This window comes from Hyperolius riggenbachi, chromosome 3, assembly GCF_040937935.1.
Source record: "Hyperolius riggenbachi isolate aHypRig1 chromosome 3, aHypRig1.pri, whole genome shotgun sequence".
Taxonomy (NCBI): Eukaryota; Metazoa; Chordata; class Amphibia; order Anura; family Hyperoliidae; genus Hyperolius; species Hyperolius riggenbachi.
In genome coordinates, this window is record NC_090648.1 from 286,672,263 (window position 1) to 286,697,660 (window position 25,398).

The 25,398-nt window shown below is 40.2% G+C and overlaps 1 protein-coding gene across 3 annotated transcripts in view; it reads right to left on the reverse strand.

Moving 5' to 3' along the window:
* LOC137563686 (hepatocyte growth factor receptor-like) overlaps positions 1–25,398 on the reverse strand; it is a 179,622-nt gene that overhangs the window by 113,263 nt on the left and 40,961 nt on the right. For all 3 annotated transcript variants that reach the window (XM_068276436.1, XM_068276438.1, XM_068276437.1), the window contains exon 2: positions 13,126–14,331. In XM_068276436.1, coding sequence (XP_068132537.1) covers positions 13,126–14,316 — 1,191 coding nt within the window. In that variant the 5' untranslated portion in view covers positions 14,317–14,331. The remainder of the gene's footprint in view (positions 1–13,125; positions 14,332–25,398) is intronic.

Sequence of the window (25,398 nt, forward strand, 5' to 3'; positions counted from 1 at the left end):
GCTGATATATACGTACTCGAACTGTTTATATCCTGTGTTCAGTCAGTCAGTTCCAGCATGTTTTGGTAGGTTGCTTGTATCGTGATCACCCGTGCTTAGCTAGTTCAGTCCTGTTCCTGTTACCTTGCGTGGATTGCGCTCACTTCTGCATAGAAGTAGCGAATCCTTCCTAGTCCTGCTCCAGTTCTTAGTTAGTGTTCCTTGCTTATGTCATATATTTATCGCCGATATATACATATGTCAGTCAGTCGTTTGTAGTTTCATTGATAGCTGTAATCGTAACAGTGTTACTTCCCAGTAAGACAAAGGCTACTGATACTTCCTTAACCTTGCCCTGCACAAATTTCTCATCAGAGAAACCAGAGGTCCTGCTGACTTCTGAGTCCAGTCTAGCCAGTACTCATGAGTCTTTGTTTAGTGAAACAGAAATCAAAGAATTATGGCCTGCCTCAACAAACACTTCTGTAGAATTTACCTGTGTCGATAAAGATCAATTCCTGTCTGATCCAGCAGACACCAATAGATGCACTACATCAGTTCCTGAGTCTCAGCAATCGTGTTTGGTAGCCCTAGAACCCAAGCATCTGAATTTTCCAATCTCACAGTTGAAAAGCTATGGTTCAGATTCACAAGCCCTGTGTCCTGATCCTCTTGTTTCTGTACCTTGCTCTAGTTCCACGAATGGTGCCTTGTTCAGAAAATATTCCTGTGAATCAGCCCTGTACCATGAATTGTTCAATTCTTTCCAATGAAACTCAACTCACAGAATCATTTTGCTGCATTGGCTGCCTCATTCCAGTCTGTCTTGTTATGGACGCTTGCTGTCACTTAAGCAGTGACTAGTTAAGCAAGCGTTCATTCTGTTACCTGTTCTGATCTTCTGAGTTTCTGGTTTATGCGCTCAGCGCTACCTTGCGCTGAGCCACTATAGTGGAAGGATTGTTTGTGGCTGTTCGGATCTACGCCTGCTCTGTGCGCCACATCTCCTGTTGGAGTCAGTCCTCTCCTCCACTAAACTATGGATATCCTGGTTCCTTGTGCTAGCGTGTGTACCTCCTTCACGTCAGGATATACACCACATGCTGACTGTGGAGAATATACGACCAAGCGTAACAGTTCTACAGCATGCAGCTCTCTGCTGTAGCTTGTCCTCAGCAGCATCATGTGACTAGTACCAGTCAATTGTGGGACAGTAGCCATCAATGCTCCTCACAGTTGGGCTTGACTCCACAAAAAATGTGTGAGGAGCTTCAAAGAGGATGCTTTGCGGGTTGAGGCAGAAAGTTGAGGTAGACCTCTGAACTGAAAAAAAACTATTTGACTGAAGCTTTACTTTACAGTAAGGTAAGGATATTTTTTTAATTATTCATAAATGCCAAGTTTAGAAGTTTTATTTGGTATAAATGGCAGAAAAAAAGCACTGCTTTAAACCTGTCAAATAATTCCCTACAGGTTCCCATTAAAGCATTTTTCATGTAGAGATCTCTAAGGAGTAGTGTTATAAAATGTCTGTTTCAATTCTGTGAGCTCAATTTTTCAAGCTAAAACCATGTTGTAGCGACACGTTCAAATGACAAGGAAATCCTCTCTCTTCACAAAAAAGTGTTGCAACATGCATGGATTTCAGCTTTATTTCAATACACCTCTTCTAGGATACTATGCTTTTTTTTAGTTCAGATAACATGTAAAAGGTATATTGAAGAAGAAACATGTAGTTACAGTATAGAGCAGATAAGGGAAAATGTCAATATTCTTTGTACACAATTATTGCGGAAATAATGTTAAATTTGATTTTCTAGCGAAAATGCCCCCCAAAAAATGTTGAAGTTTTTAGCATTTTTCATAAAATTTTGCAGTAAAAATATTGATTTTATGCCATTTTGCTGTAAAAATGTGTGCAGTAAAAACATTGTTTTCCCGCATTTTTGTGCTTTTTGCACATTTTCTATGGACACCAACCATGTGCTTCTTCAGATACACATATTCAAATTTATTCAGACTAAAGGAATGACTGTATGCACATCTCTGGCACATATAAGGATATTAAAGTGGTCCAAAATAATTCCCTCAGAAAATGAAGTACTAAACTCGAACAAGACATCTCTCTGAAGGACCGATCAAGCTAACTGGTCTGCAGAAATGTAACTAATTTCCTTTGACTGCGTAATTACTGGTTTTGTGATTGAGCTTTTGATTTTCAGTAATCTAGAAAAAATGCATCTCTAATACAGGCAATTTAATGCTAATCAGGATCTATAAGGGCACAAATGCAACACTTTCTGTACTGTAAATAAAAATACAAGGATTAGTAAAGGCTCTGTTGTCTGTGCTGTTTTCCATTATCTTGCACTGATACTATACAACTGGGAAAATGTAGGCACAACATTGTGCATTTACTGGTACTCTACTGCTGGTACTCAGCAGTAACATGTAGCAGAGTGCCAGTAACAGAAGCCTCGTGGGGGGTGGGGTCATACATGCATTAAATGCCAGCAATACATTTATGTAAGACCTTCAAAATGGCAGAAGGCAAAGATAACAAATAGTGATGTACATTTTGTTGTTGTTGTATATGGTGTGCAGAGGAATACGTACCCAAGTTCTCTTGAATAAAGGGTTCACTGAAATGCTCCCTGCTATATTTTAAGATGCTTTTATTTATTTCTATGAGACTTCTTATGAACTCCAAGCCTAATGTCTGTTACTCCTGTGTTGCACTCAGTGACGAAGCTTGTTTTTATCCATAATCCTTGATTAGCTGTCAAATAAATGACTTGGAAAGTACAGTACATGGTCAGGAGAGGCCTATGATCAGCTGTTATATGGAGCTGAAAACTGTATTGATGTAGGCCACAAGCTCCTCAGAGAGTTCAGAGTGAGCCTCACCCCTTGTAGTCTGAATAGCATGATGATGCAGGCCAAGTGACAGATCCCTCAGCCCTTGCAACTCAGCTGCTTGATATTATGACAGCACAGTTTTAAATGAGATTTTAGCAGTGGAAGACTGATTTTACACAAACTGGGTAATACATGAGTATTCTGCACACTGAGCTGTCTAATTGTATATTTAGACTTGTGCCAGGATGTGGGTTGCAAAATGCTTTTAATGCTGCAGACTTACTGAGGTGTGCATATCTCGTAAATGGAAAAAAGGCATCTGGTAATTTGGGTTCTGGAGGAAGCTAATGGTACAATATCGGAAATGTTATTGATATTCTCCTATTAACTTCACTAACCTAGCTCTCACATTACTCCAACACTACCTATGCCTTACACTAACTCCCCTACCTACACCTAACACTAACCACAACTGCACTAAAATGATCTCCTGATGGTCAGCTATACTACAGCCGTGTGCCCATTGTCAGTGCCAAACGCTGCCAACTGCAGCCCAAACTATGAAATAGCCAAACTCCAGCTGGACTAACCGCCACAATCACTGCTGTTAGCCAAATTTCGGCTATACAATTGCTGAACTATGGTGCCAAATTACAAATTCGGCACTGTCATAGTTGCAAACTGCATTGCGGCCCATGGCAGTGCCAATACTACCATGTGCAACTCTCACACATTGTGCGATACTTCACTAGCACAGTCGTTACTACGTTAGTTAACATATTGTAATTATATAGTGATGTAGCGCAACTGCAATACTTCACTAGCGCAGCCGCTACTTTGTTAATTATTGTAGTAGAGGCTGCGTTAGTGAAGTATCACGGTCGCACTACATCACTATCGCAAGGCATTTGGAAGGATTAGCCCTTACTAGGGAGTGCACACTATGCTGCCAGTAGTGTGCTTGCAGTAAGTCGCACTAATTTAATTAATGCGAGCAATAAGAATTAACTCGTGCTAAAAAGGTTAATGAATCAAGGCCCTAGTGATAGAGAAAGTTTGAGTAGTATATAAAATGTCACAGCAAGTACGTTTTAAAGGAGAAATTGAGTTTTAAAAGGTACAATAAAGATATAACCTCAGCCAATGACCATGTTATGCTCACTCAAATTGTGGTCTCAGACCACATGTTTTACTCTGTTAATTGGCTGTACACCAAATGTATTGTGATTATCAGCCTCCACTCTGCTGGACTGTCCACAGAAGAAATGTTCTGATACTACATAGAATGAAGATACCGTATTAACTTTCCTTCTGTATACTGTGGAAAATGAGCAAACCACATAATAGTCTCCAAAGTACATGGTAGTCCTTGAGCACACTTGTAACTGATTGAGAGATGACGATTGCTATGAGTGGTGGCTCTTTGTTTGACATGTATATACATGTCCCTGGGTCATTGAAAGGGTCCATCGGGTGAAAGAACCAGAGAGACATCTGCTCAGTGCACAGGTTAATCATTAATATGCCTAAGACAGGCTGGATTTTATACTACTAAAACACTTTTATGTGTCTATAGAAATAGTCACTATGGTTATATATGTGTGTTATGCATTATGAAACTATCAAGTCATGAATAATCAAACTGTACAAAAAAATAAATAAACTCAAGATGTCTAGACTCCAGTAAGAATGTGGAGTTTAAGCGATACCTTTTATTGCCAAACTGAAGAGGTTTAAGTTAGCTAAAGAGATTTAAAATGAAAGCTTTTGAGACCACTTATGTGTATTTGTCAGGCAGGAGTCTAGTGCCTAAGAATTACATTTTAAATTTAAGCGATAAAATATTCTAAAGCATAATACGCTCAAAGCTAGAGAGGCTGACTGTATTCTGATTTACTCATTTTAGTCAGCTTTACAACACATGGAAAGCATTTGCTTCCCTGATGTAATTTCAATACGGCATGTTATGGGACATAACCTCACTCTAACCTTGTTTATCTGTGATCATTTGAACCAGATCTTGGGCTGCATACTTTGTCCAGTAAAGACAAGTTAGAATATTAGCAATGACATTTATGATGTAATGATGGGTCTTAAGGAGATGTTATAGGCATCACATATTCCTAAATCACTATTTCTTACCATAGGATACTAGTGGTCAGATGCACTAAGCTTCTTCTGTCTTTTAGTATTTTGCCAATTTCTCTTTATCTCATGATTCACTAAAAATGAAACCCCCCCCAAAAAAGTTCTATGTTAATTAAAGGGGCACTACAGCGAAAAACTATAAAATTTAAAATATGTGCAAACATATACAAATAAGAAAATAAATTTTTTTTTTTTAGAGTAAAATGAGCCATAAATTACTTTCCTCCTATGTTGCTAGCACTTACAGTAGGTAGTAGAAATCTGACAGAAGTGACAGGTTTTGGAGTAGTCCATCTCTTTATAGGGGATTCTCAGGGATATATTTATTTTCAAAAGCACTTGAAGTGAATTGCAGTTGCTCTGTCTAACTGCCAAAAAATTGTGTAGGGAGCAGGGAAGCTGACCAGCATCATCGTTTAAATCCTTTTTCAGGAATATCTTTATAAAGAATAAAAGCCTTGCTGAAAATCCCCTATGAAGAGATGGAGTAGTCCAAAACCTGTCACTTCTGTCAGATTTCTACTGCCTACTGTAAGTGACAGCATTATAGGAGAAAGGTAATTAATGGCTCATTTTACTCTGGAAGAAACGTACTTCTTATTTGTATATGTTTGCACATATTTTAAATTTTACAGTTTTTCGCTGTAGTGCCCCTTTAAGCACTTAACTAGAATCATAAATGCACATACAATACTGTATATGTACCTTTGTGTACAACTGATGTTAAGTTGTCTCCCATGCCTGGCTTAAAGACTACCTTATATAAGGCATTCACTGATAGCAAAGCTGTGCTTATGATATACAAAATACATATATGTTTATCTTGGATTTACTTGTTTTTTTTCTCCTTAGTTTATCCCCAAGCTATAGAAGCTGGTAACATGTAACAGGTATCTCAGAGGAAAACTACAGCCAAGCAACTGGCATTAGTTATAAGGGAACGAAGAAGGCAACCACTGTATTCATTTCACTTTAGGTTCTCTTTAAAAACCCTTGTTTTTATTGACTTTAGTTTTACTACCCTCCCACCTTTTAAATCAACCCACCCTTGCTGCTGACATCTACAGGAGCTGGCAAACAGAGTTAGAGGGGACCACCACGCTTTTCTACCAGCTTTTCTAGTTGGGCATGACATTAGTACAGCTTTAGGGTCAATGCATGCTTTTTTTTTTTTTTTTGCTTTCCTCAGAGCTGAACTTGTTCAGCACCCTGGAAAGTTTCTGCCGCTGCAGAAGCTGAGCCAGAAGGCTCAGGCAGATACATCAGATATTGGCTCCTACTACCCTGTCTCACATGTAATTTAAAGCTGATGTAGTATACATGAATCGAGCTTGAATGCAGTGGAGCAGATAAAAATTGTGCAGGATGAGCGCAGTTACAAATGGCACCGCCATAGGAGGCAATAGTAAAAGCCATAATTCGCTATTTATCGGGCACCATAATTTAACTTCATTGCCACTGATCAAAGCTATAGCTTTTGACACCTATGCCGTTAGAGGTTAGTTTAGGGAGCTAATGTTAGGCAGAGGAAGGAGCAGTGGTTTAAGGTTAGGCAACGGGGGGGGGGGAGTGGTTAAGGTTAGGCAGCAGGGTGGAGTGGTCTAATGCTGGGAATACACCATACAATTTTCTGTTAGATTCTTCTGTTAGCTTTTTCTGTTAGAATGCATAATTAGATTATTTTCTTTAATGGATGGTCATTATCTCTGGTGCATTGTCTTCTGTTTATCTCCTGCTGAGTAGAACAATGCCTAATTACTCAGCAGATAGATGGTAAGATAGATACATTTCCAACATGTTTAACTTAATCTATCTGGCAGGTAAATCTAACATAAAATTGTATGGTGTATTCCCAGCATTAGGGTAAGGCAGTGGGGGTGGAGTAGTTAAGTGTTAGGCACCAGGTGGGGTCTCAGAATTAAGCATAGGTAGAGGGAGGGTTCAGTGTGAGAGTAGGCAGGGGGATAAGTATACATTACATGCTCCCAGCTTCAGTGCTCACATGGTGACTACTTCCTAAAATTGCATTGGTGTCAATAATTTAAAGTGAGTAGCTTGCTGGCCCTAGTTGTAGCTCGTAATTTCAAGCAATGGGTCACATGCAATTGACTTTTCCTCCTAAGTTTTCTTCAAGGTGATATTTTGTCACCTTATCAATAAAATGCCCTCAAAGCCTCAGCAAGCAAAAAAAATACTCAGAATAATTTTTACAGTACTTCTTCACCTTACAGTACTTCTTCACCTTTTGTTGGTTCCTTTTCATTAGCAGAATGCTGAAAAGTTATTTTAAATAAAAGATTAAAATGTATCTCCCAGGAGAAAGCGTAGCAGAAAAAGTGAACTGCATAAGGCCCAATGTGTCTGCTGTTCTCTAAATACCAGTAGGTCATTTTCTGCACATATGTACCTATTTTACATTGCGCAAAGAGGTGTGAAGGCTATTTGTTCATTATAATTGTCTTTTATAATTGTTCACTGATGTCTCACACTGAGCTCCTCTAAAGACTGTAACGTTTTCTCTGTAACATGCGCTCCACTCATCAAATTCACATATTATTTGCATTATCACAGGCATTCAAGTAAAATCGAGGCACCTGTTGTGCAAATGATTGATATAAAATGTACGCACACTTCAGGAGATGACTATTAAATCCCACAGTAAAATATACTGCTATGGAACTATGGAAAAGTATGACAAGAGGAAGAAGTATTACATTCCTGATGTTACATGGATTGTCACTGACTTCATAACCTTTCTTCTAATCCAGACCTGCTGTGCATACTTCAAGCAGACTTACAGTCATAGATGACATGTACATAAATCAATGGCAGTATCACCCAAATGATGCTATTATTTAACATATTTCTCTTTATTGCCACGAATAGACATTGCTCCCCTACTTTACTTTCTGTGTCATTCTTGCAGAAGAGGCTATAGAAGGCAGAGGGGGCATGTGAAGTGGCAGCACGGTGGCACAATGCTTAGTGCAATCTCGCCTTGTAGTGCTGGGTCCCTGGTTCGAAATCTCAGCCAGGACATTATCTGCAAAGGGTTTGTATGCTCACCCCGTTTCTGCTTGGGTTTCCTCTGGGAACTCCACCCACATCCCAAAGACATACAGATAAGTTAATTGGCTTCCCCCTAAATTGGCCCCAGACTACAACACATACATAGACATATGACTTGGTAGGGATTCGATTGTGAGCCCCTCTGAGGGACAGTTATGTGACAAGTCAATATACCCTGTACAGCGCTGCGGAAGATATTGGCACTATATAAATACTAAATAATAATAATACAAGTGAAAAAAGCTTCTGTGTAGTGTAACTATTGGGGAAATAGCCCTTGCAGCCACCAGGGGTGGGAGTGAGTTGGGGTAATGGGACCAGGGTCTTGGGGGACTCTAACATTTTACTCTTCCTCCTGTTGATACAGGGTATAAGATACAGGCATGAGACATCCTCATCACCTGGAGTCTGTGATTTGTGATGTTTTAACAAACACCAATCTATTTGTCATAAATTAGCTAGCATCCCTCCTGAAGTTGTAATTGAGGCATCTAATAACAATTATTTATGTTTGCAAAAGAATGTTTCTCCTCCAAATCTCCAGTGTATTTTAGCTGTTTTAACACCTTGTCAATATGCAGGAACAAAGTCCGAAGAAGGCATACTTTTTATTTATCTCTATGTTAGCCAATAAATGGTACCATCCTGATTGCTTTTACTGATGGCTAACACAGTACAACACTCTACTACTTTTAGAATAAGTACCAGACAATGTCAAATGTGCCTGGGCCTTGGAAGCCAAACTTACAAATGATTATATTTTACATCAACCGGAGTATGAAAGCACTTGGGAAACTATGTAGCCTCCATTTGAGGAAATGAAGTTATATTGTAGGTGCTACAGCAGAAGATGAGCCTGAAAGCACTAAGAAAATTGTGTAGACGTAATTGCCTATAGAGCATCTACACCCTCTATTTGGAGAAATGGATTATTCTAGGTGCCATAGCAGAAGATGAGCCCATAAAATAAAGCGCTGAGGTTGATTGCAGCATTAGATCAGAAGAATATTACTGACAGATAAACCTAAATTCAGACAAGAATTGAGAAGAATTGGCAGAGAAAGTATAAGACAATCCTAGGCACTTCTAACGTATGCCATGACATTTCAAAACTATATACGTAAGTGAAGCAAGAACTATGGAAACATCAAAAAAGTGGTACAGGAGCAAGCAATATTAAGCATTATAATAACTAGATAGTATGCACTGGACTAGATCTCTGTGGTGAACTGAAATACAGTATAGTTATTAATAACATGCTACCAAGCAGTTGTAGTTGACTCACTATCCATATCATCTATCATTAATGAAATGCCCCGTCAGTTGCTGAAATGCCACATATAATTTTTAGACTACAAAGAGGCAGGATTTATGTGACAGCTGCCATGCTTTGAAAGAAAGAAAACAAATGGAAAGGGTTAATCCTCGCTGTGGACGTTGTGCCTTCGGGTTCCCCTGAGACATCTTCTGTCAGCGAGTAAATGATTCTCCTTGAGGCGAGCAGCTGCTGACCAGGAACGCTGCTCTATGTGGGCTACTATTTGGCTCCCTCAAATTGAATTTGACTCCGCAAATGTCCTCTATCATATAGCTTTAAATGAATGCTTCCAAGGAGAGTGGATTCATCTGTGTAAATTACAGTGACACTACTGGCGTGGCTGCTGACCTCAGGGCCAGGGTTACATCACAGGCACTCCTAGTCAGTTCCCAGTCCTGATCACTGTGTGTGCAATGTACACTGTAAACACGCACTGGCCCAATCCACAGAACACACAGCTCTTTAACACTGAAGCTTTGCTAGACATGCTGATAAAGTATACTTGCACACAACAAACTGTAATTCTTATAATGTTTTCCTCTGAATAGCCTACCATAAAGAAGATTTTTCACTTCTACACTGTATAGACTAAAGCATTGTGTTAAATGAACCTGTTTCCACCATTGCATAGCAAAAGCAACTTACCTATACTGGAAGAAAGTTAATTAACTGATACCATTCAGTATGCCTACATGCTCACAAGGCGATTTCCAAGTCCACATCTCAGGTCACAAGCAACTAACCATGTGGGTGGCATGATGACATAGTGGCTAGCACAATGGGACTTGAAGTGCTAGAGTCCCATGTGCAGAAGATTCTGACTGATGCGACTGAGCCAGTAACCGGAGCTAATTGCAGCTGAACGGCAGACCGCGGGAGGATGGCGAGGGACTCACACGTGCTTATGAGGCTGGAGGAAGCCCCTGGTAAGTATTGAATCTTTGTATTATAACGTCTCTGGTTTCCTTTAAGCATAAGTACATTAAGTCTAGCAAGTAAATTATATAACCACAATGCTGTTCTACATTGGTTAACACCAACACAGGACACTAGTCTACTGCTGAAAAGTATGACTGTAAAAGAGATCCGACTGCAAGCTGTCATGAGTATGTCTAAGATGTAGCCCTAAATGTACTCTAGTATGGTCAGCTCTTGCAGCTACAGCTTGTCATCGCAGTTTGTCTGAATTGCTTAGACAACCCTGTTCTGTGATGATTCATTTTCATCCTCCATTTAATCAGACATAGAGTGCTTCTGTATGGTAGACAACAAGAACACACTTCAAACGACTACATCATCTATGAACCGAGGATGAAAATAAGGACACAATATTAAAACATGTGTAATTATGTCTATTCTTCTAATTAAATATTTGTAATTTAGTTGGCTTGACAATTAAAATTCCAAAATTTTAAAAAAATTAGGGGATTATATTGTAAAATGTCACCAAGTATTATATATGATGTTAGCAAGTATAAAACAGGTCTTGGCATATTCTGACATCTGGTGCGTACTTATTCCACAAACCCGTATTAGCATTGTGCATGATAATAAAACTATGTAGCAGCCAGTGATCAAAAGGCTATTGTTTATGTACTTGTATATAAACTCAAGAGAGAAATATAATTTTAATCCTTTACAAATTATTAATGCAGCCTCATATTCAACATGCAGTGTGGTTCTCTGAGCACAATTTGGATGTCCAGATAATTAAAGAGTATGGGGAACAAAGCCTAACTTATTTTAGCATATGTGGTTATCACACCTGACTTTTAGCATTAGAGTGGGTAGTGTTCGAATACTTCTGGGAGCATTCTATGGTTTCCTCACACATCCCAAAAACATACTTGCAATGTAGAAGAAAACTCTGAGAAGTTGATAAAGGTGTTGGTGGAGAGGAGTGTGGGTATGTAATTCGTATTCACAAGAGAGAGGTATCCACCAAAGTACTTTTGCACTTCATTATGCAATGCCTGCTGGTAGGGGTGTAGCTACAGACCCCACCCCTGAAAATCAAACCAAACTCCGGCCTCCTTTAATCGTGTGACTAGCGATATCCTGAGTTCAGCTTTTGCGTGCCCCAGTACAGCTACTTTCTCTCTTCTCTCTCAAAGCTACTCAGGGGACTTGGCTATGTACTTTGCTGCAATATCTTCTCCTATCCTTTCTTAATCTGGTAGTGCTACTAACAGCACACAGCTGGCAGCCACCGCTTGATTCGTACCCTCAACTCACCTTGAGTATCCCCCATGAGGAGATGTACTAGTCTAAAAAATTGTTGGTCATGTTAAAAATACCTAATGTAAGTGATGGATACATTGGAAAAAATAATTTACAGTGCAGTTACTCTCAGGCCTGACCCTAGACTTTTTGCCGCCTGAGGCAAGCTTTCAAGAAATTGCCGCCCCTCCCCCCCAGGCCGTGGGTGTGAGGGGCGGCCCGAGCTGGAGGGGATAGCGGGCAGGAAGGGGGTATTGGGCCTAGCGGCAGGGAGGGGGTCGGCCCCCCTCCCTCGCCTCGGTCCCCCGTCCTCCGCTCCCCTCCAGCTTTAAACAGTTACGTCGCTGGCTGCAGCTGTAAGAGGCAACTGGCGGGGATCACTCACCTCTTCCTCATTCCAGCCTGCGCTCCACAGACGTCACTTCCTGCTACGCCGCAGGAAGTGACGTCAGTGGAGCGCAGGCTGGAACGAGGAAGAGGTGAGTGATCCCCGCCTGCCCGTTGCCTCTTATAGCTGCAGCCAGCGACGTAACTGTTTAAAGCTGGAGGGGAGCGGAGGACGGGGGACCCAGGCGAGGGAGGGGGGGTCCGACCCCCCTCCCCGCCGCTAGGCCCAATACCCCCTTCCTGCTCGCTATCCCCTCCAGCTCGGGCGGCCCCCCACACCCACGGGCAGGTGCAGCCCCCCGGAAGTGCCACCTGAGGCAAAAGTCTCACCCCGCCTCATGGGCGGGCCGGCCGTGGTTACTCTGGGTCAAATGTATATCGCATATGTATAGTGGTCCTTTAAAGAGACACTAAAGTGAAAAAAATTATGATATAATAAATTGGTTGTATAGCATGGATAATTACTAGAACATTAGAAGCAAAGAAAATATTCTCATATTTTTATTTTCAGTTATATAGTGTTTTTTATAACTCTGCATCATTCTCTAATATTTGCAGTTTACACAATACTCAGCATTCTAAATGATTTTACAGAGCAGACCAGTGAACTATTGAACTGTCCTCTGGAGATAAAAATAAATTACAATGACTGACAGTTGAGATAACAAGCTTCAGAAGACAGAACTCTCTGCGACTTTGAAAGTCGTGGAGCTCAATGGCTCTTTTGCATAGATAACAACTGGAGTTTCTTAACTCTTCCTGTACTGGAAACAATATTAGACTTATGTCACTGCTCCTAATGTTTTATTTCTTAGCTGTACAACACATATTAATCATTATATCATCATTTTTGTTCGCTTCAGTGTCTCTTTAAAGCTCAACACACACCATACAATCTTGGTTGTACAGATTTACCAAATCTATGTAGTATAAGGGCCAACAGATTAAAAATACCTAGTATGATTGATTAGATAAGCTCTTATACTACATGAAAGTGGTAAGATTGAACAACCAAGATTGTATGGTGTGTGTTGAGCCTAACAAAGATCCTGTTTCATGTCATGTTTTTTATTGTGAAAACAGATGCACTGTTATGATTGTGTACAATTCCATTGTTCACCATAGACTGAACATGAAGAACTTACCTTGTGATTGCAAGTTTGGTGGCTTTCTCTTCCAACAAAATGTTCCAGGCAATTTGTGTGCTTATCTACAACAGAGCTGAAGTAGTCGTTGATAATTTTCACAGACACAGCACACACGGCAGATCTGTTTGTCACTTCAGCAGAGTCTGGCTTACTCTGAGCAAAGACAGCATACAGGATGTCATCATCTTGACTAAAGCTCATCTCATCTGCCAAGGTTTTACCTGCCTTACCGACAGTGGCGGCCTGTAAAATATTGAAATTCTCTCCCATAGCTTGCCTCTTCCTGCGCCTCTCTGTATAAATACACTCCAGGGGCATCTCAATATAGGAACGCAGTTCAGAATCTGAAGCACAGAACCTTATAATTCTAGTGTGATAAGCCTGGGAGTCTAGCGACTCTCTCTGCACTGTTAAAAAGTAAATAAAGTTGCCACTTTGAAAGGTATGAACATATTGGATGGGATATAAATCTCTGTATTGGGGAAGTACATCCATGAAGGAATTATCTGTGAGAAATTCAAATCCGTCTTGTGTCTCTTTCAGTCTCCGAATTGATAGTGAATGAAAAGTGGATGATGACTTGCCAAGAGTGTTGCCCACAAACAAGGTGACAAACCTGTCCTTTTCTGTTAACAGGATCTTGCTGCCTAAGTCACTCACAACACAGTCAGGACAATGATCTGTGCCATTTGTAAGAAGGGGTGAGTACAAGCAATGAACCTCACTTTCTATGTCCCAGGGTTTATCAGGGTTGAGCACATGTCGCTGACAGGTTCCTTGATGGACACTTCCACAGCTTATAAGTTGCTCTTCATAGAAGTCTTCAAAAAGTAGTGCCATATTGACATTATCTTTCCAAGTACCATTTGATTGATGTTCCTCATCCAGACAACCCTCGCATGCTCCTCCACAACTAGATTGTTCTAGGACAGGTCCTGTTTTATACTCAAAAACTTTAGTAAGGTTTTCATTCAGTACATAGAGCTTATTAACTGCTCCTACGTAAACATAGCCATTGCGTTGTAGGAAATTTTGTATGTGTGATTCGGCACTGAAAGACTGCAAGTTATACTTGATATCGAGGTTCATCTTTGATATCTTAGCTGCTTCCTCGCACTGTTCCATGGTACTCCAGGCAAATCCAAGGAAAACTAAGAGGACCAATGAAACTTGCGCATCTCCTGGCATCTTGGCCTGAAGTAGCTGTGGAAGAGAAAAATAACATTAAAATATAAATAACGATAGTTTAGAAACAATATATTGCACATGTCTAGACAGCAATAACACATTCTTTGAGGCGGTATAATAGTATTACAAAAATAGATGTAGTGAGCAGATTTCATATAATAGTCGTGAGCTAATTTTTATACAATGCTGGTCTGTGTCTTTTGTGGTGACAAGTCCATTTTTGTCTCAAGCAGTGATTGGGTTTACAAAGCTCACACTTTTCTTTTATCCTGAATTACACTGGTGTGGTTTGATGTGGTAAAGACTGATGACCAGCATGACATTTCGTGCTCTATGAACAGCTAAACCAATCACTGTGGCTTCACATAAGCGTGAGCGCCACAAACACACTGAGTCACACATCTTGTTGTTCCAGTGGTACAGAATTACAGTCACTGAGTTAAAATAAATCACAAAATTCAAGGGGAAAAGTCAGATGTTGTTAGAAGAGGTCAGGCAAATAGATGACTTTTCCTGCAAAATACTAACCTCCTGCACATCAGCTGGAAGAATTGGCTAAGCAGCAAACAATGAGCAAGGTTGGTCACCCGGTCCCATGACCACATAAAGCAACATGCCAACTTTTACAAGGAAACCTTTATGAATTATAAAAAAGACAAGCATGTCTTTATTTTCCTTCTGGTTGTAGATGCTTAAAGCAAACCTGAGCTGAAAATAAACTCCAGAGATAAGTAACTGTATGTGTAGCAGCAATGCTATGTAGAATTTTCATTTTCTTATTTTCATTGTACGGTGTTAAATCTCATCTCTGTGTGCAACAGCCATATCTGTGTGATATAAAATCTAGTTCATTCAGCTCCACACAAAAATAAATAATTGTATGCTCTTAGTATCTTGTTATTAATTGTTTTCTCACCCCGATTAAAGTTTTTGCTTCTAATTACTTTTCAAGAGAACTGCATTTTCATACTTGAAGCACTTAAGTTTTTTAACACTTGCAGTGGAAAAACCTTAAAAGTGAATATAGACATGTTATAAGTAAGCTTGGTACTATACCATAATTGTTTATTTCATTATGTCATATGTCAGTTCAGGTACGCTTTAACTGGCACCCCTGCTGCAATAAAATTTACTGAACATCTGTTTCATGCTGTGTGTTTGTCATGTTTGCATCAAGATCCCTAAAAAAACTGGTTATGACTTTTAAAGACACTGATGTATTATTCTTGTCTGTGCTTCACTACTTACTTTTGTACAATGAGACAGCTGGGATGTTCAGAATATTTAAACAATCAGAGTAAGGGCTCAAACCCACTAGCAGCCTTTTCTAAGCACTAGTGATTTGAAAAGCACTTGCTAATGCAATGCTATGGGGAATTTTTACAAAATCACATCACTCAAGTGGGAGCACATCCATAGCATTACATTAGCAAGAGCTTTTCAAATCACAAAGTGCTCAGAAAAGCGTTCCTAGTGGGTTCCAGGCCTAATTGCATTAATTGGATGATTTAGTGACTGGCATAGCTGACTACTTTGGTGACTTACTTAAAGCAGTAGTATTAACAATGCTGTGCCAGGGGAAAAAAACACATATATAAGTAGATAAATACGTGATCTACTTACATAACACATGTATTGTGCTGTCCACGTTTTGATTTCAGTGAATGTTTTATAGTAAATGAAGAGAATTCTGTTCCTGGTGGGAACCATGTCTTTTGCCCACAGTTTAGGCTAAATCCTGATGTCATTTTTTTGCTGACATTTGATCTAATACCTACTAGTGCAAGGTGGAAGACCAGTTAAAGCGGACCCAAACCAAACATTTTTTTAATTCCAAATATTTAGTTGCACCACTCTGACACATACAAAGATAAATAAACACTCCTTCAAGCCTATGAGCATTTCAGTGCATGCTTTTCACCCTCCTCTTTGCATAGCTAGGGTTATACTGGTGGCAGCCATTAGCAATTCCTCCTTTGCTGGACACCATCTACTCCACCAGTTTGCCGGATTATTTGCCGGCAAAATGAAAGGAAGGGAGGGGTTTCTCCAATAAATGTAAAATATTTTATATTTGTCATCATGCAGCTGAAAAAAGGCTGCTATTTATTATTATAATTTAGAAAATAGATTTTATTTCTGAAATCTTGTATTTTTAGTTTGGGTCCACTTTAACTGATCAATATCTAGAAGTTATTAATCAATTACTTGATTTACCACAAACTGTATAGCGTACGACTAGTAGTAGTCACCAGGAGCAGGTGGTGTCCCAGTATGTCCCTAACCTGCAATTTCTATTTGTGTCCCATGGTGTGTCTCTACATGCACTGACATTAAAGTATGTTATAGTTGTATGGAAATTCATGTTTCTTCACTGAGCATACCTCTCACTACATATTTATAGCAAAACTGCTATGCACTTTATCTCTAACTGATAAATAAATGGTCAAGCCTTGGCTAGAAATGCAGATTAAATTCCAAATATGCACCGGAGCATAGTAGCTGATCTAATTAGTACTTGTGTGGCCTGACATGTACTAGACTGAGACTATTATAACATAGGTTATTACACTCATGGAATTTGGTGATATGGCTCCAGCGTGCTGAGCTATATAGTAAACATTTTCCATGTGAAATGCTCAAACTTCTTTTACAGCCTTTCCCAACACAGTAGCACTCAGGTTCCTGTTTTACTCTGTGAATACATGCATTAGGAGTGACTGCATTTTCTCCCTGCAAATGATTAATCGAAGGACGCCTTATCAGAAGTTAGGGACTGTAAACAGAAGGCAAGCATTAATATTTGGAGGTACACACACAGTTCAGGCTCAGGTGGTTATCAAATAAAAGCTCTCACCACCACAACCTTATCTTCTGATTAACAGCATTACAGCACATCCTCACAGCTAATATGTCATGATTGTCTCTGCATTTTCTAATTCACAATGCATTTTAAAGAGGACCTCCAGTCAAAACATTTAGAACGAATGCCAAGTAAAAGAACATTTTTGAGTTTCTTAACTCTGTCCAAGCTACAATAAAGTTTTGAAATTAGTTTGATTTTAATGTTGTTCACCCATTTTATTTATTTAAAGACTCTCTTGATCAGCTACACAGACCCGGATTTACATCACAAGAGCCTATAGGCACAGACGTCCTAGCACCCTAAACTTTGCCCTCCATGAGCCTACAAACACCCACCAAACCGCACCCCAAGTGTGCTGGCTGGCCCAGCTGTCACTTCTCCAATCTCCATTACTTCCCTTGCCCATCACAGGTAGCTTACAGGTGCCGCTTAATACTGAAGATAGTACTGGCTACATAATACTAAGTAACTAGAGGTGCCCCCAACTGAAGGGAGACCTGGTCAGTGGAATGCTAAGACCTAGGTGAGTAACCTCTCATTTACACTTCACTTGGGACTCTGCATAGTTAAGGCAGAAGGGAGGAGCTTGGGGAGGGGAGTAAGCCACCTTTCCATCATCAGGCGCCTGTAGGCACGTGCCTACAGTGCCTTATGGTAAATCCGGCCCTGATTCTACAGCAGGGAATGGGGAAGAGGGACTATGTTTGTTGCCATGCAAGTGTAAGTGTGCATTCACACTATGCACATTACATTGTACTGCATTGCTACATGTGAACATACTGCCTATACAATTATATGGGTACATTCACATCTCTGTATTGTAACAGATTATATTATCCAAACACACTTCATATGTGAATTTCTAGAGCGAGCATTTGCAGTAATGAGCATGTTACATAACAATTGTATATCCCATGAAAATAATGTGCATGTTAAAATGTGCAGAAGGTGCAGCCATTGGGTTTTGTAGTGTAGCTTTGGAGTTACACAGTGCACATAGGCCTTTATTCAATTCACTTTTTCTCCTACATTTTCTCCTAGGAAATAATTTTTAATTTTCTATTGAAAATAACCTTTCAGCACTCTGCAACTGAAAAATAATCAAAAAGCATTTTCTTGCTTACTAGTGGCTTTTCATTGATATTCTATGAAAATATTCCCCTAGAGAAGATGTAGGCGAAAAAGTTAATGTTTCTCCTGTTTTCTCCCAGGGCCAGTTCTAGACTTTTTGCTGCCTGAGCCAAACTTGTGAGGATGCGCACCCTCCCGACAATGAGGGTCAATGATCGCACAGCACCCGACAATTTACTGTGCTTCATTAATGTTCTCACAAAACATGCTGCACCTCAACACAAAAACACAATGGCTGGCTGCGTGTCTGTGGCAAACACACTGCTCACCCTCAGCCACTCTTTTCCTCCTCAGGAAGGTACACACAGTACAAAAATGCAGCCCCTGAAATCTCTGCGCCTGATGCAAATGTTTCACCTTGACTCATTAAAGAACCAGCCCTGTTTTGTCCTAGGTGATATGTTCACACCTTATCAACTGTCTTATAAGCCACTAGCAAGCACAGAAGAAGGATTAAACATAGTAGAAAAAGTGAATTGAATAAGGAACATTTTTTTTTTCCTAAAAGATCATTTTTCAGGGCTGGCCTGGTGCACACCGAGCGGCTTTTTCGCGTTTCTGCAGCCGCTTGCGGCTGCGGATCCGCTTGGTAAATGTATCTCAATAGGGTGGTGCACACCAGAGCGGGAGGCGTTTTGCAGAAACGAAAAATGCCGGGGTGAGGCATGTTTTGGATTTCGGATGCGTTTCTGCCTCAATGTTAAGTATAGGAAAAACGCAAACCGTTCTGAAAAACGCCTGTTCAGAGTGGTTTTGCCTTGCGTTTTTGTTACAGAAGCTGTTCAGTAACAGCTTTACTGTAACAATATATGAAATGTACTATACTGAAATCCGCTGCAGCAATCCGCAAAACGCTAGCAAAACGCCATAGAAAAATAAGAAAAAGCGTTTCATAATCTGCTAGCATTTTGCGGATCTGCTAGCGGTTTTTGCTGTGCACCAGGCCTCAATTCTGTTTAGAATAATTTTTCAGCACTCTACAACTAAAAAAGTGCCAAAAAGTAAGTGAAAAAGTACTGTCAGTATTATCATGAGTATTTTTGTATGTGATGGTGGCTTAAAAGACATTTTATTAATGAGATGTGAAAATATCACCTAGGAGAAAACAGAGGAGAAAAAAAGTGAATTGCATATAAAGCGATCCTAGTTGTAGGTTTCCCAGTTTTGTATTGCATGGGCAGCATATTAGCATAAATGTAGCAACTGCAGCAGCCAAGGGATATTAGATCAGATCTCTCCTGAGATTTGCATTAAGGTTCAGTGAGGCGCTGTAGGGACAGTATTTGTTTGGAAAAAATTACAGTAAAAGGACATTTATAAAAACAAATAAATAGGCAGATCTTTAGTATAGTTGTAGAATATAAACTGCATTGTGAAAAACAGTATGTGATTTAATGCAAAATACACGTTACCATTTCCTGTATTTAATGACACATCTGCAGAGACCATTATTAGAAATAAGTACATAACTGCATGTGTTGGTATACCTACAAACAACAACACAAGTGAGATCGACAAGAAACGGAGCTTCAGCGAGGGGCACACAAGCTGCCAGGGGTAGATCTGCTTATTTTAAAAAACCCTTTAAAGAGACACTGAAGCGAAAAAAAAATCATGATATAATGATTTGTATGTGTAGTACAGCTAAGAAAAAAACATTAGCAGCAGAGACACTTTTTTTCCAGTAAAGGAAGAGCTAAGAAACTTCAGTTGTTATCTATGCAAATTAGCCTTTGAGCTCCTTGACTTTAAGGGCCCGTTTCCACTATTGCGTTGCGGAATCGCCGGCGAATCAACGCAGGCGAATCGCATACGGGTGCGATTCCGCATGCGTTTTTTGCCGCGATTTTGCATGCGATTTTGCATAGGTTAGGGTAATGCGATTTTAACCATGTCGCTGCCTGTGTGAATTAACATGGGTACCTATGCGAAATTGCATGCGAATTCGCGGCAAAAAACGCATGGGGAAAACGCATGCGATTTCCCTATTAAATACATTGCGTGCGATTCGCCTGCATTCCACACGCAGGCGAATTCTGAGGGCTCTGCCATGCAGAAAAATCCTGCACAGAAAAACGCACAGCAAAACTGACAAGTGGAAACAGTCCCATTCACTTGTATTGGCTGTGCGAATCTGCATGCGGGCAACGCATGCGGATTCGCGATAGTGGAAACGGGCCCTAAAAGTTGCAGAAAACTCTGCCAGACACTTAAGATAATATGCTTTAAAAGACACTATCTTGTATTCCCTCTGCAGGGAAGATTGTACAGAGCAGGCTAGTGAACTTTTGAACCCATTTAGAAAGCTGAGTAGTGTCTAAACTGTAAATATTAGAGAATGATACAATGTTATAAAAAATCACTATATAACTGAAAATAAAAATATTAGAATATTTTCTTTGCTACTAAAACTCTAGTAATTATCCATACTACACAACCAATTCATTATATCATATTTTTTTTCCGCTTCAGTGTCTCTTTAAGAAGTAGCACTCATGCATGAGCATCACTGCCAGTACAATTCATGGGGCCCCGCAGGGAAACATTGATGGGGCCCCCCAATGGTCAAACCCCTTCAGTTGCCTCCCCTTTATGCCCTTCAGGGCTTTGGAGCCCATCTAAAGTATCATAAAACAAGTGTGGCCATCATCATCTTCATACCCGTAACAAGTGTAGCCACAAAAACACCTGATCTGAAGTGCAGTCCCCTGTATCAGAGGAAGAGAAGGTTAGTAGTTGGGGCCCCCCACAGCTCTGGGCGATCACAGGGGCTGCTCCCCTCTAGTTATGCCCCTGATCACTGCATTCTGCATTCTTATACCAGTCAGAATGTTTGCTATTGGTATTCAGGAGCAATGTTTTATTAAGCCTATCCATTGCACATGTCCTTTTCAGAAAAGTAAAAACATTGAGATTTTCTGTAATTAGCCATACTCCCTGCTCATCCCTGTCAGCCAGTAATAAGCAAATCATCTAACCTAGGTTATTCCACTGGCCAAGTTCTGCTTCTTACAGACCTAAAAGCCTCCAGCTTACTCACTGTGTTACCACTTGTTTCTCTGCTTTTCTTTTAGGCTGTAAAGTCTCAACAGCAAGGTTCTCTGCCCTGTTCTTTCTTGTAACGCTCTGCTTTGCTACATTTTAGTTATTGGCACCATTATGTTATTTACCTGCACTTTTAATCCTTGTTTCTTTCTAACCTTGTACATCACTACAAAAGATAATGGCATAATAGACCATAATAATAATAATAATAATAATAATGTTTAAATGGGAATGCATAGAATTTTTTGAATATTATATTTATTGTGTTTAGCATGAAAAAATATGATTTTTGTAAGGATCCCTCCTGTAGCGTATTCTGTCCGTTGCAGTGGAGCTGCAAACGGACAGTTCTGACTTATCTGCTTGCATTCCCATTGTCATTTGCAATCGCTCTGCAGTTCTGGGCAGCTCAGGATGCTGTCATCATTCCACCAATTGCTCATTGCAGCTGACCTGCGGCCAGATAGCCCTGGATTTCCTGCATGCATGTTGTTACATAATACTGCATGCATTTCTTATGGGGATCCTTTGCATTCACAGCCAGCTAGCAAATGGTAATCAAGCAGCTCAGGATTGAGTGATTACCATTCAGCTGTGTGGAGATTTGCATACCTGCGTCCATTGGCTGATGCCAGCATAAAAGTCTGCCTCCCATTTTATACCCCACCCGTCATAGTGGTCAGTACGCTGATCTGCTGGGCACCTTGTTACTCTGTATAGTTCTGTTATTGTAGTTCTATGCGACCTTATTACTTTTGCTTTAGCTAGTTCTTGAGAAATATATTTGCAGACTTGCTAATATATATTTATCGATTAGTTGAGCTGTTTGTTATTTTTCTTATCATTGTGTATTGCCTAGTTCCATGCTTGATGGACATTCACTGCATCCGCGGTGGATCAGTGAAGTCCGTTATCCAGATAGCTTGGAATCCACGTGGTGACTGGTAGTATTCCTGCTACTCTAGTTTCTGGTCACGTAACTATAGGCTGCAGTTGCTATTAGTTACATTCTATCCTGTAGTCTTGCCTGGGTGGATGCTTACTGGTGACTGTTGTTAGCCTGCTTGCTCTGCTTCTGTGGACGTGACTGTGAGCTGTGGTTGCTACTAGTTACGCTCCAATCTATAGTCCTGTCTTGTACCTGTCTGAATACTTGCTATTGCTAAGGCAGCACAGTGCGAACTAAGGCACTGTGCTGCCATTGTGTTTTATTTGTAGCGATATCGGAAGCCCAGAGCTGCAGTTGCACTGCACAGCCTGTGCAACCTCTTCCATTATCCAACTCTTAGCCTTGGTGGTCAGAAAGTATGACCCCCCAGCATTACAATTTTTTCTTACATTAGAACATATGAAATATTACAAATAAAATATTTAGTTTTTAACCGCTTCAGGGCCACAGTGCTAAACCCCCCTAAAGACCAGGCTATTTCTTTCAAAATAGGCTACTGCAGCTTTAAGGCCAAGCTGCAGGGCCGCACAACACAGCACACTTGTGACCCCCTCCTTTTTCTCCCCCAGAGCTCTCTGTTGGTGGGGTCCGCTGCTGCAGATCGCAGCGCTGTAGTTAGTAAAAAGATGACGGCTCTGCTGTCTAACAGTCTCCCGATCGGCGATCGCCACTCGGAGACTGAAGGCGGGGCAGAGCTCCGCCCCCCCCAAGCAGGAGATTCGTGCGCAGCCTGCATGTGATCTCCTGCAGTAGGTGGCCCCAGGACGTGATGCCAATTGGCGTTAGGCGGTCCTGGGGCTGCCCATTGGCGTGACGTCGACATGGTCTTGAGGTACTTAAAGCTGCACCTGCAGCTGTACCTGACACCTTTTTGTGGGCAGAGTGTTGCTTTATAATAGAAGCGACAAGCTTTGGACTAGTCCATCTCCTCATAGGGGATTTTCAGGGTTTTCTTTGCTTTTCAAAGGCATTTGCTGAACGGCATTTGCTAAGTCTAACTACCAAGATAGTCTGCAAGCGAATAGGGAGGCTGGCTGATATCATACTATTTTGGCAGTTATACTTAGCAACTTCAGTTCAGGAAATGCTTTTAGAAACAAAGAAAACCCCGAAAATCCCCCATAAGTAGATGGACTGGACCAAAACCTGTTGGTTCTGTCAGATTTTAACTGCTTACTTTTTTCACTGTAGTGGTCCTCTAAATGAAATACAGAATATGTGAAATGCTTGCCAAATGATTTGTAATTTAATCTATTAAGTCAGTCCTGTGATTTAGACAGCTCAGTTAACAAGCACAACTCTTTGTCCTGCCTTTTATTTCCTCTGTAGCTAGGAAACATTCCCCATCCCTCCACCTGCTGATTGGGCAGTGCAAGTTAGCAGCTGATTGCAAAGTCATCATTCTGCACTTCCCTTCTGTAGCCAAGCTGAAACGATCCTAAATTCAAAATGACCATTTTCAATATTCTAACTCTTCCGCAAAACATTTTTGTTGCTTTTTTTTTTTTTTTTTTTGAACAATAATTTAACAAAAAATATATTTTCCATTAAATTTCATGATCAGATTAGGCTGAATTTCAACTTTGTACTGAAACCCCCAGTGGTTCCATGCATGTCTTTTTGTGCACAATTTTCTGAACATGGTGCATATTCATACACAATAATCATACACAATGTAATGGGCATGTTCTCCACAGTCACACAACCTTTGTCAATAGATAAATGTGCGCACTGTTCGAAAAAAAAAAATAAGCGCAGTAAAAAACGCATTTAGATGGAAGCGGACAACTGATTTTAAGTGTCTGTCTGTCCTAATTTTTTCGTATGCAGAAAAGTTTTTCATATGTAGAAAATGCACACGAGCGGGGCTAGTGAAAATGCAACCTCCATCATAAAGTTGTATCAAATAAATGGATTGCATCCCGAATGACCAGCTTTTCAGCTATGATTTTATTAAAAAATATTTGCCTACAGTTCATCATTACTAGTGTCGTCTAATTATAAAGATAGTAATATTTGTTTTACAATTGTGCACCCAACAAGGTTCAGTAATAAAAACTCTGTTTGTTTTGTAAAATCTGATGAAGAAGTTTGCCATAACTGTTTTAGTTACTGTGGACTTTTTTTTATAAGAGCAGTAGTTTATCATTTTCTGCAGAGATACAATCCAGTAGTTGATGACAGCGACTGGCTGGAAAATGTGTGTGATCCTCTTTCAGTCTCTGTAGGTAAACTGTACCTGAGGCTATGTACTTAGAGAAATAGGTCACACACAGTGACAAGGGCTAAAAGCTAAGGGCTAAAAGCTGAATATTTGGCTTCTAGGGACCTGCAGTGTACAATGCCTAAAACCTGAGAAAAAAAACTATTGTGCCTTTGATGAGTGCTGCAAATTTGTATTGTTTCTGTCCTTGCAAAGTTTCCCAGGACCAACTAAAAAATAGGATTCTAGAGATCCGTTTTCCTGTGTAACTGATCCATTATGAACAGGTGTTTAACTTTCAGTAAATCAAGATATCTTCCTCTTGTCACCTTTCATGTCTGTGTATAGCTTGTAGAAAGGAAACAAGATGAAGTATGAAGAGGTCAGAGATCACCTATATGTCAGGAGAATGGAATGGCTGTGTCTCGCTTAACATGAAAAATCCAGGCACACCGCTGCTATCCATAACCTGCTGGAATACATATTGCATTACAACTGAATGGATTTCTCTGGAGTTGCTCCATTGAACTTTGCACCTGCATCATTGACTATAGCTCTGTTTTATAGTAATGGCACCTTACCTCCAATATGTAAAATATTCACCGGTACTCTGTACTTATGCTGATAGTAATCTAGCTTCAGTGTGTGTAATGATCCTGTTCGAAAAATTTGCCTCTGAAAATCTGCCAGATTTTGCTACAGTTTTGTTTCCCTTTGATTATTTGTCAGTATCATCCTTGTGCACACCTCAGCACACTTTGAGTACTAACTAAGAATGAGTTTCTTTAGTATAAACATTGTAAGTCACATGGCAGTGTTTAAAAAGGTCTAAAATATCTAAAAGTTTAAGTACACTAATGCTTTAAGCAGTAGCTACTTGTATTGTAT